The 20,011-nt window shown below is 35.7% G+C and overlaps 1 protein-coding gene, 1 non-coding gene and 1 pseudogene across 2 annotated transcripts; 1 reads left to right on the forward strand and 2 right to left on the reverse strand.

Moving 5' to 3' along the window:
• Positions 1–1,140: 1,140 nt before the first annotated feature.
• LOC120159673 (50S ribosomal protein L7/L12-like) lies at positions 1,141–1,767 on the forward strand. Its single transcript, XM_039170240.1, has one exon. The coding sequence runs from the start codon at positions 1,202–1,204 to the stop codon at positions 1,712–1,714; it is 513 nt and encodes a 170-aa protein (XP_039026171.1). The 5' UTR covers positions 1,141–1,201; the 3' UTR covers positions 1,715–1,767.
• A 2,012-nt stretch (positions 1,768–3,779) lies between these two features.
• TRNAT-AGU lies at positions 3,780–3,853 on the reverse strand. Its single transcript has one exon. It is a non-coding gene; the product is annotated as a tRNA-Thr (tRNA).
• A 1,847-nt stretch (positions 3,854–5,700) lies between these two features.
• Positions 5,701–8,760, reverse strand: LOC120159672 (annotated as a pseudogene).
• Positions 8,761–20,011: the final 11,251 nt, after the last annotated feature.

Below are 20,011 nucleotides of genomic sequence, written 5' to 3' on the forward strand. Positions count from 1 at the left end.
TAAATTGGTTATTGGGACTTTGATTTGTTCATATTTATGTATTAGATCCTTATAGTCTCTGTTAATACAAGTTCAGTCCTTTAAATGTCTGTTTTTGCTATCTTACGTCCCATAGTATTATGTTTTTTCTTGCAGCTCCTTCCTAGAATTAATTTGATCCATAAATTTTAATTCTTTACAATTTAATCCTTTTTAATTTGAATTTTCTTCCATTCTTTTTATTTACTAATTTTTTTTATTTCGATCTTAATACTAACTCTTTCTTTTTGTCTGTTTTATTTTTTTTAACTTTATAATTTTTTAGGATAATTTTAATTGATCAAAAGGTAAATAATTAAGATCAAATTTTTAAATTTTAATTTTCGCAATTAAGAGAACCGTTAAATTAAATGGTACCGAAAGAGCAGTTCAAGAGTGATAATCCTTCATTGACTGTAACCGACTCCCAAATCCAACACATTTCTGATAAAACGCAGATCAGGTAAGATGGTGTTCGATCAACCTAAACATTATTTTTAAATAATCGGTGGCGACTCTAACCAACTTATTTAAGCCGAAGCTCAATTCCGGACCCACCCGAAAGACGACCGCGACAGTGTTATGTACCATATTATATGGATGATCCACATTTCTCTCCATGTATATATGAATAAGGTTGTAAATGAGCCGAATCGAGCTTGAGTATTGTGGAGCTCGACTCGACTCAGAAATTCTAAAATGGAGTTTGATTCGACTTGAAAACTTGCGAGTCAAAAACGTTTAAGCTCGCCTCGAATTCGAAAGCATGAATTGAAGTTCGAAACAAAAAAAATTCTTAAACTTAATTCAATTGAATCTCAAACCCAAACTTGAATCTTATGCATATAAAAACCTTATTTTACATTTAAAAAATCAACACATAAATGTTAATATTATTAATACTTTATTTTTATAAAATAGAATTTTAATATGTTGTTTTTCGATTTGTTCGCAAACTTTTCAAGTAACAAATAACTCGTTTCAGTTCGTTAAGAACTCGAATCAAGTCCATTTGAGTAAAATATTTATCAAATTTTAATAGAATAACTCACTATCTATTATCTCTCATTTAGACTCCTATATATAAATGTATAAAATTTCGAAATTCTCATCGTCTCCTTTTAAAGCCCTCAAAATTGAAACCCCCAAACCTAACAGTGAAACTTCCTCTATTTCTCAGACAATGGCTTCCACCATCACGAAGATCCCCACCAAATATCTCTTCATGCACCTCATTTCTTCCTCACCAAAGCCGCCCGTTTCCCGGTTCTTTTCCACCGACACCGCCGAGAATCGGAACCAGAAACTAGAGCGCATCGCCGACGAGCTCTTAGATCTTACAAAGCTTGAACGCTATGATTATTCCATCCTCTTCCGCCTCAAACTCGGCCTCAACCGCTACGGACCCTCCGTATCCGGCGTCACCTCCCCCTCTGCTTCGTCACCCGGAGCCAGCGCATCGGAAACGAAAGCCGCGGAGAAGACGGCGTTCGATATAAAGCTGGAGAAATTCGATGCGGCGGCGAAGATAAAGATAATTAAAGAAGTGAGGTCGTTTACGGATTTGGGATTAAAAGAAGCTAAAGACTTGGTGGAGAAAGTTCCGGTTGTGGTTAAAAAGGGCGTTACGAAAGAAGACGCTGAAGCTATTATTAAGAAGCTCCAGGAATTGGGTGCTACTGCGGTACTTGAATGATTTTTTCTTTCTTCAATTTTGAAATAACGCTGTTCTGATGAAATTGGGGAAAAAAAAGTTAGAAGAAGGTATTTTTGTTCTTGGCATTACCATTACCATTAGAATTTGAAAAATGGAAAAGTTTGATGAAATCAATTTAGTCCACTTATAGAAGATTGGAGTATTTGGGTTTATTGAAATTCTTTGTACTGACTTTAATGCTTTTTAGATTAGGGTTGTATAGGAATTTGATTGGTTAGATTAGGGAGAAGAAGATTGTTAGGATTAATATGGTGGGGTTACATGTACATACAAATAAATGTGAAAGATAGTATATCCCTACTCATTATAGTCGCAAACATAAACATGCTAACCTTGGCTGCACCACTGACACCAACTTCATGCAAACGACTACTATCACCATGTCGTAGACTTGCTGCAGAAGAACATACTTTCGATCCAGAAATTGAAAGAATCATACTTCGAAGAAGACGAGCCTTGCGAGAGCTCATTGTAGTTCTTTTGTTGTTCATCACGGGAGCAATAAAATGTTCCACAACCTTAACTTTCCCAAAGTCATTAAATTGCTTCAACTTTGCCGAGCATGATTCCGGGGTAGCCTCTTCCATCTGCGGCCCCAATCGTTGCAGATCTAAAGAAAATATCTTGGCTGCTTTGAACTTAGATAATGTCGATCTCCACCGTGAGCCGTCCGATGGGACATAGAATACTCTGAAGAGTTGTACCGGGTAAAGTTATCTCTGGTTCTCGAGTACATTTTATCGGTGGATTCTTTACACTTTGGGACATAGAATACACTTTGGTGAGGTAATTTCATTTTAGTGAGATTAAGCTTGTCGGGGATATCTCCCTATGGAGGGTCAAGGAGAAAGTTATGCTTCTATCAGTAGACGAATCCGACCTGCCGCGTCCAGCTATAGATTCAAAGTCCGTTATTATTATGTATCTTCCATTATTAGCCTCGTAAACGAACAGAACTCACATGAACAGCCGAACTCACATGAACAGAGGTATGTTCATGTTCGTTCACGAACATACATAAACAAAAAAAATTTTGTTCATGTTCGTTCATTAAGGAATATAACTTGTTCATGTTTGTTCATTTAAATGGTAAACGAATATAAACGAACACAAACGAACGAATATAAACGAACAACACAAACACAAAAAAACAAACTTATTCGAACACAACAAATGAATGTAAAAAAAAGTAAACAACAAGAATAACAACTTAAAATTCATTAATATAACCTGCAACTTTAGAGTTAATTTGTTCGAATACGACAAAAACATACATAAATAATAAATAAGCTATATGAACATAATAAAATTTTAAAGTTAATTTGTTTAACAAAACAATCTTCTTGAAATCCAAACAACTTCAATAATATTCGTAACATATTCAACTTGCCCTCTGTTCGAACATAAATGAACGAACATATAATCGAACGTTCACGAACGTAAATGAACGAACGAGCCATTTGTTCGTGTTCATTCATTTAATTAAACGAACGCAAAATTTTGTTCATGTTCGTTCATTTAATAAATAAACGAACCTCCCGCCGTACGGTTCATGAAAGGTTCGTTGAACGTTCAGGTCATTTACAGGCATATCCATTATACTTTGGTTCTTGGCCTGTAAATGTCATAGCTTATTATAACTCTGTCAATCATAGTTAAAGTAAGATAAAGACTGAATGATACGGCTAAAACATGTTTAATTGTAATTATAATGAAATGAAGGTTCAAATTTTGGTTCTAATACTTAAAAAAATGGTTCTAACACTGATTTTAGGTGTCAAAGTCTGGGCAGAAATTTGAGGTCGAATGCCTGCTGTAATGAGGATGTTCATCTTTTTCATGTCTCACACATGGACAGCGTGCGTGAATACCCAAACAAAATGAAGAAGAAGAAAAATTGAAATTGCTTTCAATTAGCGTCGAACATTATACTTCCTGTTTTCTAGAAAGATGCTCTAACCAACTGAGCTAAAAAAACTTGAACTTTAAGAGTTAGATTATTATTGTTAAAACCAGTACTTTCAATTTGAATTAAAAAACAACATGCTCTCGTTGAGAGTCGAACTCAAGACCTCCCGCTTACTAAACGGGTGCTCTAACCAACTGAGCTACGAGAGCTTGCTGGCTTTATAGTTTTATATCAATTAAATTCACTTTTGATTGATAACTTATAAGAAGTAAAAGATGCTTTTGATGAGGGTCGAACGGAAGGCTTACTAAATGGGCGCTCTAACCAAATTAAGATAGCTTGTTTCAAAATGGAAGATTATCCCTAACATTTATGCAAAAGATTAAGAGTCTGAGTTGAAAATTTTTGAGTTATTTAAATTGATAAATTTGATTTGAAATTTTTTCGAGTCGAGTTTCTGTTTAAATTTAATTGTAAATATTTATAGTATTATGATATTATTTGATTTCAATTTAAATAATTTTATAATCATATACAATACATATATGTTTCTTCATATTTTTTTCATATATCATACAGAGTTGAAAGACTCGACTTAAACTTAAAAATCAATCTACTAATTACTATTTTTTTGAGTTATTTGAGTTATATTTTATAATTCGATTTGAACTTTCAAGTCTAATCGAATTTATGAAATTACAACTCGAAGTCAATTCTAATAGAATTTTTCCAAGTCAAGTCGAGTTGAAAAAAATTGATTTTTCAAATCAATTTTTGGTCACCGTAAAGAAATTGCTTTTGGTATGTAAATCGCCCCTTGTATCCTACACTTACCGAGTTTCATTAAACATTTAAATTTGGTATAATGTCAAAAAAAACCCTTAATATTTAATTAAATAATCATTTTGATCTCTATTTTTTTAGAAATTTTTTTTGTAACAATTCAAGCCAAGAAATTTAATTTACATTTATTCTCATCATTATTCAAAAACGTAAAAACCATCTACACTAGAAAACAAGCCAGATTCAGTCCACAACAGTCGTCGGATCCTATTTTTATCCTTAAATCTTTCACTTTTTTTTCCTTCCATGTATTGCCAGTTTTCATTCCAATGGCGATTACTGTCTGCAGCCACCCGACACTTCTTTCACTTGCTTCATTCTCTGGGAACATTTGAAATTCTAAAATATAACTTGTCAACATAGGGTTAAAACACGACAGAAATCAATTTCAACCGAAATTTTTATCAAGAGCGTAAGTTTTTTTTTTATTAAATATAACATTTCCAATGCAACCAAAAATGTTATATTCATCTTCATAATATTTTCGTTTGCAAGTCCTAAAATCCCATAATGCAACTTTTTAATTACAATACAAAATATTATAAATTTATATAATTTTGTTAGGTTGAAAAAATATTTTAAGTCGAAGCCCGTCCTAAATGAGAGTGCGATACAACAAAAGCAAGGCCACTCGACAAATTTGACTATTTTCTCACCCAATGTAGGGTAGGGTACAGCACATACTGGTACCAACTATTGTTGTATTCCTTCTTTCATTTTAATTCAATCATGTCAAAACAGATATTTTAAGGCCTCATTTTCAATCCCTCCAATTATTGGGACCCCATGCACCAAAATGTCCATTTCAAAGATTGTCCCAATCCATCATGCATCATCGGGGGGAAAAAGGGTCAAAACAGAAATTAAACAGTTCCCGACTTGGCCGGTCAGATCGAGTAGTAAAGAGTTCGATAGGATTTTCGTACAGAGAAAGGAAAGAAATGGTCCCATGTTTAAGAAGGGTGGGCAGGCAGCAAATGTGCCTCTGCCTGGAGTCGTGGAAACTCAGTTGAAACCAGCCCGACAAGATGGGAGGAAGATATCCTTTGACCAAAATGGCCCACTACGCCAAAGATGTTTGAAAAAATGAGTCAATTAATCCGATCATAAATTAATTCGTTCTTAACATAAAATCATTCCACAAATCTAAATCAGCCTGAGAATGTTCAACATTTCCTATTTTTGCCAAATTAAGAACAATCAAGTTTAAAAGTTCAAGAAAGATTCAAAGAAATTAATTAAAACACAAGTTTCTTCAAACATCCTTCGAATTAAAGCTGTTTTTTTCTCGAGTTTCCGTCCTTTTCTAGCTTAAATTATAGCTACGGATTACAGAAGGGATCAAGGGAGAACTTACAAGAGTCGACCCGAGCACATCGTCACAAAGGCTTGAACCATCGTGGAGCTTCTTATTCTCTGATATTGGACTGCTCCCTGAACTGCTATTCGAAAGTGATCCGAAAGGTGTTGTCTTCTGCAACATGCCTGTTGGCAGAGGAGATTGCGAATGCGGACTGCTGGACCAACCATCAGATAAGAGGTTAAGTGGCGATGAGTTCTTGCAGCTACCCACATTGCTTGTGGTGTTGGTTAGGACCTCTCCTAAAGGGCCTCCCATTGAACTTCCCCAAGATATCGGTATCCATTGAGCTCGACTTTGCTTCGGGTCACTGTTCATTACAGGATCAAATTCACGTGATAGCCTAAGAGGTGAAAGGGCAAGCTTCTCATGGGCGGGCGAGGACGAGGATGATGAGAACCCGGAAGATGTCATAGGATTAGATATAGAGAGTTGGTCCAGTCCGATCTCAACTCCCCCGGCCAAGTAATAACAGATTGTGTAGATTCGTCCTTGGGCCAGTCATCGATGAATCTGTGATGCAGATTTTGGCCTTGGGTTTCTTGATCAGTACTGAAGTCTAGGAGATGACCATACTCTTTAGAATCCATGTTTGAGCTTCCATGCGAGAGATTAACGAGAGAATCAAAGGTGACATGTCTGAAATCTGATTGAGAGGATTCTGCAAACGGAACACCTTGTTTCGTAATGGTAAATGTGGAGTTGTTGGATATCAAGTTGGCAGTGGAAGACATCACAGACAACGAATGTGGATCCTGTATCCTGTCACACAAATACCTTTCGTTTAGAAAAACTTGAAGGCAGTAGAAATAAGGGAAACGCAATCACCATCAAGAACTTTGATTTTAATCAGTAATATATCGGATTAACCAAAGTCCGTATCAATGGAACGCAGAAGATATAAAGAAAATGCTCCAGAAGGTGTTGTCAATGTCACCAAAGTAAAGATGAAGCAATGGGGTCTACTTTAAGGAGAGAAGAAAAGAGCAGAATGTATCCCTACTCAACCTGTTGAAAGCATACCATCTAAAATTTACTAATGGAATGATACGGATGCAAGCAACTAAAGCAATCTCGAATTCATGATTTTTTACCTGTTGACAAGGGTGTTCGGAGAACGATCTGTAGAACCAGATTGCAAGCTCTTAAACTGCTGCTGGCTGCTGGATGCACCGCCGCTGGTTATAACCGATGCCGACATAGGGGAAGATATCGGCACAACCTTCGGATTAGTGGTCCCAGAGGCTGCATGGCCAGTCTGGCCTTCCACAGGCTTTCTTGAACGATGGCGGCCCCTGTTTATGTGCCTTTCACAATACTTTTGGTCGGCAACAGCGTCCCTAGAGCACCGCCATTTCTTCCCATCGGTCCGGCGACACCTCCCCGGCTCAGGGTCAGAGCTGCTTGAGTACCCCAGATGGAAAGAGCCCCATCCCACTACATATATATATATTTTATAAACAGAAAAAAACACCCATTGATCAAATAATAAGACAAGCACACACAAAAAAGGAAAAGGATTTAACATCAACCCCATTGTTACTTTTTAGCAAAAATTACTTTTCAAATAAAAAGATAAACAGAAAACTTTGAAATCACTGCAAAATCCAAATTTCCCTGTTACAAACAGCAAAGTAATTCAGGGTATATACTTTTTGTACATTTTCAACACATTTATACACCAAACAAGAACACCAGCAGGCACTTCAAAACTCAAATGGTGTAAAAAAAAAGTAATGAAATTTCAAAGAAACTTACATGAACTTAGGGGCAAAGATCCAGCAGATGAGCTGGTGAAGCCATAAGGATAAAGTGATTTCTTGAGAGGGATGATCAAATTGGAAGGCACTGCCACATTACAAGTGATGTATTTGTAGATCAATGCCTGGTGTTGTAACTCAGTCAACTGAGATGGAGTTAATGGTCCTCTAAAACCAGTAAAAGCCTCATGCATGCTTGCATTCGAGCTTCCAGAACCATAACCTGAAACACACATTGGAAAAGGGTTAACTTTGCCTGCAACATTCATTGAACATCCACATATCACAAACCTTGACAAATGTTGCAAAAATCATGAATATTTAGTGAAAAAAGACCCTTTTCTGCACAAAGAGTGTTGCCTAAATCTCATACCCCAAAACCCCAACATCCCAAAGAAGCAATCTTTTCTTTTGATACAATCCATCAAACAAGTTACCTGGATTTCTAGCATATGCGGAGGGTGTATGGTGATGATAAGAAAAGCCACTGTTTAGTGCACTTATCTCCAAAAAGTCACCATCTTTGTTGCTGAAAGGAGCTTCAGATTTGAGCGAAGAGAAGCTCAGCATTTGCTCTTGCTGGCCACCAGAATCAGCTGAGACCAAGAAATAGATCTCAGCATTGTCTTGGGAGTTAACAAACCATCGGTTCTTTGCAACTTTGAACATTCCAGTGATCTTCAGTTGACTCACAATATCTCTCCTGCTTGGGAAACCCAGATCCAGCAAGCTTAGGCTGGTTTGAGATGGAAAATCCGAACCCTGAACCCCAAAATCCATTTTGGAGAAGGAATCAATCAAAATAGCCTCTAAAAAGCATGGGTTGAAGATGGCAAGGAAGAGCTGAGAGTAGGTTTGAAGATGATATTCATGTGTGTGTGTTTCACACTGTTCATGACTGAGTTTTGGTCATATTTGAGATTGAATAGAAGAAATTGTGAAACTGAGGGGGGATGAACAGAACAGACAAAGACTAGAGTTCCAACAACCAACCACAGTGTACCACATTTCCGCCATGCCCATGTTAGTACTACTACATATTCATTTATTGCTTAATTGTTTCTTCAAGAAAGCTCAAAGTTACAAAATTCTCCTTGTACTTGAGGCGGAGACTTTAGAATTTTATATTTATGTTTTGGATCCTTTTTTAAGTAAAAGCTTTAATAATATCAACATTACACATTTCATATTAATTGTTAATAAATATTTGAATGAATGTTCATTTCACCTATGATTGGCATTTTATTTAATGGAAGGCTTAATAAAAAATAAGTGTTTAAATTATTATTTTTTAGTTGATTTTTATTTAAGTATTTTTCACTTAAAGTATATATTTTTAATGTTATACTTTTAAGTGTCTATATTGTAACGGTTATTAAATAATTTCGTTAAAAGTAATCAACCAATTAATGTTTGATACATGACCTAATTTTTAATTTTCTTTCATTTAAAAAAAATAAAATGTATAGATTTTCAAGAAAATCTCATATTTTTCTGATTTCCTCAAATATCTTCAAATCTCTAACCCAAAGTCATATCACCATCGACCGTCATCATTGTCGACGAACACTCATCATCATCGACATAATCCACTACCAGTCATCTATTTTTATCGAGATTTGTCATCGTCGGTTAAGCTTCCACTAGTGGATGAGAAGGAAATGGAAGAGAAATGTTGAATGAAATAAAGTGCATTAGAAAAATAAAGGTAAAGAATTTAAAGAAGAATCGTATGTTTCGCCAATATGAAGCCTCTTTACTCCGTTGTATTCTTTCGTGGCCCTATCTCCTACACCATTCCCATAACCGTCAAGACCTCTATGCCTTTTACCCATCACTAGTGAGAAGACTCCTCATGTTCTGTAGAGCACAATCCCAATGAACTCCTTACCTTCTTACGAGACATGAACTTGATGTGTCGACTGGAGATCATCACCGACTCACTCTACAAGAGATTTCTGCCACTTGTACGAGAGACAATAAGTAGTCGGCGACAATATGAAATTAGGAATAGAGATTTAAGTTTTATTTTATAATTTCAAAAATTTTTTTTAAAAATCATATTTTTATGTTTTATATTAAAATTAAAAATTTCAAAAAAATATAAATTTGTCAAATAATAATAATTTATTTAAATCTAGTTTAGACACTAATTTTTCGCCGCCAAAATCTCATTTTCGATACAGTAAACAACCACAACCCAACAAACAAAGTGTTTCAGCCCAAGCAAAAAGATAGAGAGATATTCGAGAGGAAACGTACAAGGATACACGGAAAATACGAGAAAAATAGAAGATTCGGTAGGGGGACAGAATAAAAATCGAGAGATCGAGTATAAGAACAGAGAACACAGAAAGACTCACCTTCTTCTTCGAACGGTCGATCATCGTGTCTTCATTGGAGCCAAGTGTTCGTTTTTCGAAGAGCCAGAGAAAAATGGTGAGTAGAGAGTAGATTAAAGAGAGGCAGTGGTTACAAAACCTATCTTTGGCCTTTTGAAGCATTGCACGATATCATAGAAAAATGAGGGGATCTACATCTTTGATTGAGTAAATGTCATGTTAAAGCTTTTTAAGTTTGTAACTGTCATTTTGACCACATAATTTTTTTTCTTACAAACTTCGTCCTTTTCTAATTTTTTATTTAATATTACATTATATTATTTATATTTATATTATTCTTTAATATTTTCTTTTTATTTTATTTTTGGGTTTCCTTTTCTATTTTAGTTTTTCTTTCCTAATATTTTAATTTTATATATGTTTATTATTTTTTTTTTACTTTTATTAAATATTATATCTTATTTATTTATTTATTTATTTATTATTATTTCTATTTCTTTTTTTGGTTTTGGTTTATTATCATTAGTATTTTATATATTTTTATTTTTCTTTAGTTTTCCTTATCTTTATTTTTCTTTTTTTCACAACGATTTATATATATATATATATATCTTTTTTTTGTTTTTTTATTATATATTAATTTGCTTTATTTTTTACTCGTCTATTATTTATTATTTTTTCTGATTTTACTTGATTCAATGTTTTTTCTTTTATATCTATTTGCTTTGTTTTATTTATTTTACTTATCTTGTCTTCATTTGACTTATTTTTTTTAGATTAGTATATTTTTTTCTGTTTATTATTTTTTAATTTTTATTTAGGATTTTTATGTTTTTATTTATTTTACTTTCTTTATTGTAGTAGTGGTTTACATTTAATTTTGTAATTATCATTTACATATTTATGTATTCTTGATTAAATCGATTTTGCACTTTATTACACCTAATGTTTTTTCTTGACTTTTTAAGAGTACGCTTAAATCTATCAAAGGTAAGTAATTCGAATCAGTTTTTTAAATTTTAAATTTTAATTTTAAATTTTTTTTGCAATTAAGACAACCGACAAATTAATTGGTACCGAAAGGGCAGTTCAAGGGTGCTAATCATTCCTTGACTATAACCGATTCCAGAACCCGACATATTTATGGTAAAACTCAGATTATGTAAGAAATAAAGGTGTTCGATCAACCTATTTATCTTTAAAATAAATGATCGGTGGCGACTCTAACCCAATCATTTCAAGTCGAAACCCAATTTCGAGTCAGCCCAAAAGATGATCACGAAACTAGTAATATGTTCTAAAAAAATTCTTCTCGTGTTGATTTGAGTTTAAATAAATTTAAAATTAAAATTTTTAAATTTATTAGGATCAGATTTTAGAGAAAAAAGATTACGTAAAATACTAAATTACTAAAGTATTAATTTTACACGTTATAAAACAGATCATGGTCCATAATTAACCCAGACCTAAAGCAACTTAAAATAAAAATAAATATTTCCGACATGACCCATAAACAATCTTTAAATTTTGTACTACAAGAATCGCTCTCAAGTCACGTGGGGTCCATCACTTTCTCACGTGTTATTATCCATTAAGATATAATAATATTATTATATTTGCTTTTTCTCCCTTATGTTAATAAAATTTTAGACTTTCCCAGAAAAAAGATAAAGGACTAAATGTGCAAAGTGTTTGAATAATCCATTTGAAAAAAAATTCTTCATATAGTGCAGTCGAATAATTATTTGTTTAAGTAGGTTAAATGTTACAGTGACCACCATAGGTCTCTAGGAGCACATGACGACCTCTATAGGTGTCCAGGAATACACGACGACCTATGGAGCACTTGGCGACCTATAGAGCTGCACCAACGAGGGAAAATAGAAGATTTGTTGTAATAGGGAGACTTTGTCACAAGGATCACTTGACGACCTATGGAACACTTGGCGACCAATGAATTTACTATAGCAAACACCCCATTTCAATAAATAATTTGAGTAGAACCTTAAATGGAGAAATTTTTTTTCCAACGCCCTACATGGGCGAAGAAGCTGACTAAATGTCTTATTAGTATACGATCTTTATTCGATTAGTTAATATCGTACATAAATTAGAATTTATTAGAGTTTGAAGTTGAAGATAAGGGTGAGGATGAAATTGATGGTTATTTTCTATTTCTCTTGTTGTCAATAATCAGGTGTATAACGCTGAATGATTTGGATTAATTAAGCCGAAACCTTAGAACCAGAAGAAAAAAAATATCAAAGAACAAAATTATTTATTTCATTGTTAAATCAATGATATTCACTTCATTTAATCTAAATCGTTAAATCAATGATATTCATCCATTTCATTTATTGATTTAACATTATTACACTTTATATTATTTTATGAAGTTTTTTTTTTAAAAAAAAGGGGGTTTCATATACATTTGATAATGGAAGTATACAAAATTATATATACTAAAAAATCTCGTTAAAAAATCTCCATAATATCCTAGGTGGTGAAGGAAAAAGAGTGTACATTCGGATGTCAAAACCGTATGATTACATGAGTATTCGAGATCAAATCCCAGTGAAATTACTCAAGCACAGCAAACCACACTATAGAAAATTTAACCCACTATAGCAATCCAAACGAAGCAGCATCTCATGAAAACCATCGAGAAAACTGCCACTCCACAGCAGTGAAAAGATCAACACCCATGCAAATCTATCCACCTTGATGAACAGAGTAGGATGCTGCTGAAATATATCAGCAAACCAACAGTATAGGAGACTGACAGAAATCTGCCACACGGCCACACTAAAATTAAAACAACACAAACCGGGACTAAAACAACACAGCACTAAAACCACCGAAAAACGACCCCCCAAGGACAAGGATATCTATCAAGCCACAGACCAAACAGCCACTGAAACGCTTCAAACATCTCCCCTAAGACACTAATCTCCATATAAACAGCCAAGACTAGGCACTAGCTCAGAGCAACTTTAAGGACACAGAACACCTCAGATGGCCACACGAGCCACGGAATAAACTACAAAAAAGCCGAACCACATAACCTAGGGACTGAAAATGCAAACATCGAATAGGGAAAACCTAATCACGATAGACACTACAAAATGCCCAGTCAAACTCCAAATTAATTACCCAAAACGACGGAATCGAGGCACCTATAATTATCCAAAACCCAAGGGCATTTCTCAGGCCACAAACCTTTACACCAAGTTCCAATTCTCAGCAAAACTATATGATACAATTGACCTTCAACAACAATTTTCTTATTAAACAGAATATCATTCCTGACTAGCCAAATAGTCCAACATAACCAAAAAAACGCAAGGTGCCAGATCTATTTATGCCACCTGTTTAGAGGTTGGGCAGTCCACAAAACTAGAAATTCTCTTAAGTTACCTGGGCAGCTGAAATAAGGGTTCCAGATCGACCCCTATCTTTGCCATAGCCTCCAACAAACGGGGTAATGGCATAACAGATGCAAGGCTGTTTCCGGATCCTGTTTGCACACGACGCACAACGTAGAATCCTCTGGAAGCACCCCCCCTTTTCAAAAGTTCAACAAGCGGTGGAATTCTATTCAGCATTGCTTTCCATACGAAAAACTCAACCTTAGGAGGCGCAAGCTTTGCCCAAACCAGATTCCAAAAATTGTCTGCCGACCCCCCTCATTAAGCACTAGGCTACAAAAGGATTTAGAAGAATAACAAACATTAGAAGCACCAACCCACCTCACAACATCTGAATCAAGAGAGTTCAAAGAAGATCTATTCAGCAATGTCCTGAAATCATTCCACATACTTGTTTCCCAATCAAACCAATTTCTCCTAGTTAACCCACACCCACACTCCATTATCCTTTAACCCAAACTCCGAGACCTGACCTGTTTTCTTAATTGCCAAGGCAAAAATTTTTGGGAAAGTGATCTTCAAAGAAGAGACATCAGTCCAAAAATCAACCCAAAAATTGATACGATTGCCATCTCCCAACGACAGCCTAAGATTCTTATTGAAGGAATCATCAAATTTCCCATCAGACCTGACCTATGTTACTCCATGGTCAAAAGAACTTCTTACTCACTGCAGAATTAAAGCACAAGTCGGATGCCTCTAAACCTCCCTTCGCAACCACCACTTTTCTCCAAAGGTTATTAGATTCACACCCAATTCTTCTGGTCCATTTATTGAGAAGTGCTCTATTTTCGAGCCACAAATCAGATATGCCTAACCCACCTTGCATCCTTGGTTTGCAAATGTCATTCCACTTCACCCAATGAATGGGTTTACTAGAAGAAGACCCCCACAAAAAATTTGTAGTGATTTTGTTCAACTTTGCAGCAACCGCAGCTGGCATCTGAAACAAGGAAAGATAATACACCGGTAAATTCACAAGAACAAATTTAATTAAAGTTACCCAGCCGCCAAAGGATAACAAATTTAATTAAAGACTAAATAGGAATGGAGAAAGAGGACAACCTTGTCTTAGACCTCTGTTTATTTTGAAGCTCTTCGAAGGAGAACCATTTACCAACACCGAGATGGAATCCGTTGAGATACATAGCTTCATCCAGAGTCTCCATCTACTCCCAAAACCCATCCTCCTCATCACTAAATCAAGAAACTGGCAGTCAACTGAGTCGTAAGCCTTTTTAAAATCCGCTTGTGAAACCACCGCTTCTTTTTTACTTCGGTTGAGATCGTCAATCAACTCATTAGCAATTAGCACACAATCAGAAATCTGTTTGCCGGCAATAAACGCAAATCGAGTCTCCCCGAAAACTTCATTTATGCATTTTGCTAGTCTCCGGGCCAACACTCTGGCAACAATTTTATACAGGCTGCTCACTAAAGAAATCGGTCTGAAGTCCTCCACAGACACCGAGTTCAGCTTCTTCGGAATAAGGGCGATGAATGAGTGATTGAACGAGCTATCGGACACCCTCCCCGCAAAGAAACTGTCAAAGAATTCCACGATTTTGCTCTTAAGATCAATCCAGAATTTCTTATAGAACTCCAAATTAAACCCATCCGGGCCAGGAGCCCTAGACCCATCTACCGAACTAATTGCTGCCCAAACCTCATCTTCTGAAAACAGCGCTTCCAGACCTCTCGCAGAAACCTCACTTAACTGTTCTAACTTGATATCTAGCCTTTTCACTGAAATAGTCTTCTTGTTATAGCAGTCCCGAAAGTGGTTCTCAAAGCTTTTAGGATCATTCCTTGTTCCGAAACTAACTCACCATCAAGAGAGATGCTGGAAATGAAATTAGACCGACCTCTCAATGCTGCCGACAAGTGAAGTATTCCTATCTCCCTCGGAAAACCATTTCAATCTTGATTTCTGAAGCTATTCTCGTTCCTCCCTTTGGTACAAAGACCACAATCTACTTTTTAACTCTAATTTCTGATTTTAGCGCCATATCATTACCATCGGACAGCAAAGCATCTTCCAGATTATCCATTCTGCTTTCTAATTCTGAAGTAGAAGTGACCTCCTCAGATCTAGCTTCAGCCGCCCACTGTTTAGTAACAATTTTAGCTTCCCTCAACAGATGACAAATGTCCAACTCTCCTAGGTTACTACACACTAACTTAATTTTATCAACGAATCCTTTATCATCAACCCAATAAGAGAATAATTTAAACGGGCGAGGCCCTTTACTAATTCCCTCCGTCTTCAGTAAAATCGGTTTGTGATCAGACAAACTCCTTGGTAATGCACTTTGGGATAGATTCGGCCAGCCTACTAAAATATCGGGAGAGATGAGAAATCTATCCAAACGACTAGCGGCATTGGAGTCACCCCCTCGAAACCACGTGAAAGCACACCCCACTAACGGGAGGTCAATTAGATTACACCACTGGATAAATTCAAAGAAGTCCTGCATTGACAGCGATTTAACAGGGCCCCCACACTTCTCTTCCTTGCATTTCACAATAAGATCCCCCAACATCTCATAAAACTCAATTCTTTCCTAATAATCGTTTGGCGCGTATGTATTAAATAATCCAACCTTCAAAATTTCTAAACTAGTTTGCCTACCAGTACTATAATTCTTTTCTGTAACACATTCTTTTCCAGCACAAAACAGTTAACATTCCACATGGTGATCAAACCACCCGAAGCACCTTCTGAGGTCACGAATGCAATCTCATTCAACACCCTCCCTTTTAACCGCTTACACACCAAAGGATTCTCAATGGCTAGTTTGGTCTCTTGCAAAAAGACAACTTTCACTCAACTTCTGGAAATTAACCCACTTATGGCTCTCACCTTTTCCTTTCTACCAGAACCCCTAAAGCTCCATGTTAGAATTTCAAGATTCATTGGAAAAATTAAAAATCAATCACACACACTTACAGGACCATCGCTGGGTGCTGCTACTTATCGACCCCTTCTTCAACTTCTAACCTTTCTAGTCTTTCGATTACCACTCTGTCTTATGCTAAGAATTCCACGCCTAACTTTACCCCCACTTCAAAAGTACGAGCCTCTTTTGGTTCAACCAAGGCAAGCAGCAGCGGTCCTTCCACACTTTCTTTTGCACTTGCTGCCAGCCGACTTTGCCCGTCAATTCACCATGCTGGCTCTTCTTTTTACCGCTAGCTCGCTTACCCTTCTTTTTATGCTTTCTCTTTTTTCTTGGCTCAGTTTTGTGCGCGTTGGGATCTCTCCCCTCACTATCCTCTCCATTCGAGCCAGAATAAATGAAATTAGCAACCGCCCCTCTTTAGAAAACCCCAGGTTTACTCGGAGAGTTCCACTCTCTAGAAGCCACGACCTCATTGGAACATCAAGTAAACGAGACCCATGTGAGATTAATAAATTTGGGCTAGGAACCCGCACTAAACAATTGCCATCAGTAGATATTTGGTCAGCAGGCCCAAAATGGTCCGGCAGTCCATTCCCGGACAAAATAGGGACATCGAGCATATTTTCTGATTTGTACTTTGTATGGGCCACGAGGTCATTTCCATCTCAGCTTTTGAGAAGTTATCATCCTCTCGCTGTAGATCACTCTGACAATCCTTCGCTTTTGTTGTCTCCTTTTCGGCGCTAACATTGGTTGCCTCATCTACATTAATGTCATCATCCTGAACTTGGAAGACATCCTCCTCGAAACCAGTTTTACAGTCGGGTCCATCGAAAGGAAAGCTGCCATCGATGAATGAACAATCACCTTCGTACTCCTCCGTTCTCAGCTTAACAATGGAGAGAATACCGTAGCTTGAATGATGATCCTGTCAGGGATCGAAGAAACCTGGGACACTTTAATAGGATCTTAGCTTCATCTAGCCGGTTTCGCTTTGCTGTATCATCATCCACGATTACGCCTGAGCCCCATCTTTTGCCTAACTCTATGAAGAAATCAGTATTCTAGAACTGTAATGGGACATCGGTTAATAACACCCATACTTTCACCCTTCGCTTGCCTTCGTAACCTTCTAATCGCTCAAGATCATCAAACCATATTTTGCTTATCTCTTCCCTACTTCTCCAGCATGCTTCCGTATCTTCAACTCTAACAAGCTGTATGACTGAAAGTAAACCGTACCAAGCGCAGACCTTAACAACAAAACCATAAGAATTAACGTCTCGTGGATTATTTCATGGTTATACACCCCTTTAATCTTACTGGGACTTAGCCACCCAATAGCGTTTAACGGATCAGTTTCCTGCCCCGCTGCTCTTTCTGATAGATTTTCAACGACCCTAACAATAACCTCATTGACTATGCTTGACGGAACCTTCCCTCCACCTGCTATGACTGGTTCCTGACTGTCATCTTTGTTTCTGCCAACTAACACTTCCTTAAATGTTCGAGAATCCTTTATAGCTGAAATTCTTCTCCACACCTTCGAAACTTTTGCTTGAACTTCGGACTATCACTTCTCCTTTCTCTTGTAAGGAAACCCGGATTGGGCTACCATCACCATCCTCCCACCACCTTTTAGTACCGCTATATTAGCCTCCCTCTGATGCTGGAGCCTAACGAATGCAAAGGTTGTTTTCTTCAGTTTCCTTTTCTTATTGTTGTAAGCAATGTAAACGTCCAACACTCTCCCATACGATTGAAAAACTCCTTCAAATGGCTAAAGTGAACTCTCTTGCTGACGTTGTCAACGAAATGGCGTATCCACTCCTCCTCCGCTTCTGTAGACTGGCTTTGGTGTAGAGACTCCGACGTGACGCTTCGCCTGCTCCCTTCATGGCACCTTTTTCTGCTAATCGATGAATACGCAGTGTTGCCATTTTGATATTATATTATGGAATTCGTATTATTTTATGAAGTTCTTAAATTCAAATTCAATATTTAATCACCCTTTAAGATTTAGTTTATCTCGAACAAAAATACAAATCAATATTAAATTTTATTTTTGATATATAGTTTAAATTTCATTTAAGATTATTAAATAGTCACTCAATTATGGCCAATCATTTAATCTAAATCATATTTGTATTTAAGGAACCTATCAATACCTATTGACAATTCAATCCCAGTACTAATCTTTTACTTAATCAATTTTATTTTGGTTGCTAATCTTATTATTAATCATATTATCATATACAAATTCAATTAGACTCTAATTAATCATTTCATCTTTAGGTATATCACTTGTATCCTTTTTAGGCTAAATTTATCATTTTGTAGTATTTTTAATAGAAACACCGCTATATGTTTAAAGTTAATGACTTTATCTCAAGATGCCGCTAAAACAACTCTATGTCTCACTCTCATAGTCATGTAAGGTTCTACTTCTCTTTTAATTAAATTTATTCCTCACGTTTTATTTCACTTTTCGATTATCAATTAATCATTCAAAATAGATTATTATTTAATTTGATAAATAACTATAAAACTAATTTTCTGATCATAAAACTAATTTTCTGATCATAAAACTCAAAAAGAGAGATAAATTAGTTAGTTTGATTTTTTTAACAATGGCGTGAAAAATAAAAAAATAATAATTTATGAGGTAATAATTTGATGTACATGTAAGATACAACCTTCATCAAAAAGATATGACGTGACCCAAAATTAATGAAACCAAATTGAGTTTCTCGTGAACATTTGTTGATTTTGTTTGATAAGAGAAATTCAATCCATACATTAAACGTTACAATGAACCAAAACTGTACATATATAAATCAAATTTTGTAATTAAATTTTTTATTTATAAAAATCGCTAATTTTATTGAAAATAAAAAATATCTTACAACAGAAGTTTACCACCACAACTGTAAACTAAATATATAATAAGAATATTTTCTAAACACAAAGAAACTAGCCATTTAATATCACACAAAATGATACAAGGAAAATGTTAAAAAAACTAATAAAAATAAACTCGAATAAGATATAAATACGAATGGATCTGATTGCACCAGTAAACGAACTACAAAAGGGAATAAAGTTATTGCGAGACCACCGACATACCTCAAATCAGAATCGAACAATGTAAAAATACTATCAACGAACGCAAATAGTATGTCTAAATTCAATATGAGGGTCAAAAGCAGAGAAGATCATCATGATAACAAGTAAGCGTCATTGTCAACACACCTTTTTCGTCCTACTAGGATTCAAACTCTCAAAAATAGGATAGAATTATGCTAGGATTCAACTCCTAAAAATATGATAGAATTTTGCTATGTTTTAAACTCCTAAAGATAGGATCCACAAGCACTATAAATAGCCATTGTAGCTCACTATTGTAACACATGATGGGCATACGAAATTACCAGAAAAAAATACGAGCAAATAGATTGTTTTGAAGCTATTGTAAACAATTCAGGAGCAATAAAAGGTGAAAGCTTTTACCTTTCGCATTCTTTTCTTCACTTGCATGTATTGTTATTCGTCTTTGTGCTTGAAAAAAAAATAGTTTTGGCCGAGGAAAGGGGTTGTCGTTCGAAACTTTTCTTTTAGATCTACACAACCCCGAGGCCGTTTTGGAAAAAATACTAGAATATTTAAAACGAGGGAAGGAAAGGATTTTAAAAATCAATTTTTTTTCGAGGTTTGCCGCCGATGAATGGTCC

This window comes from Hibiscus syriacus, unplaced genomic scaffold (assembly GCF_006381635.1).
Source record: "Hibiscus syriacus cultivar Baekdansim isolate YM2019G1 unplaced genomic scaffold, ASM638163v2 tig00111372_pilon, whole genome shotgun sequence".
Classification (NCBI taxonomy): domain Eukaryota; kingdom Viridiplantae; phylum Streptophyta; class Magnoliopsida; order Malvales; family Malvaceae; genus Hibiscus; species Hibiscus syriacus.

What these genes read in the sequence shown, in the direction of transcription:
- LOC120159673 (XM_039170240.1), top strand. Translation starts at nt 1,202, where the DNA reads ATGGCTTCCACCATCACGAAGATCCCCACCAAATATCTCTTCATGCAC.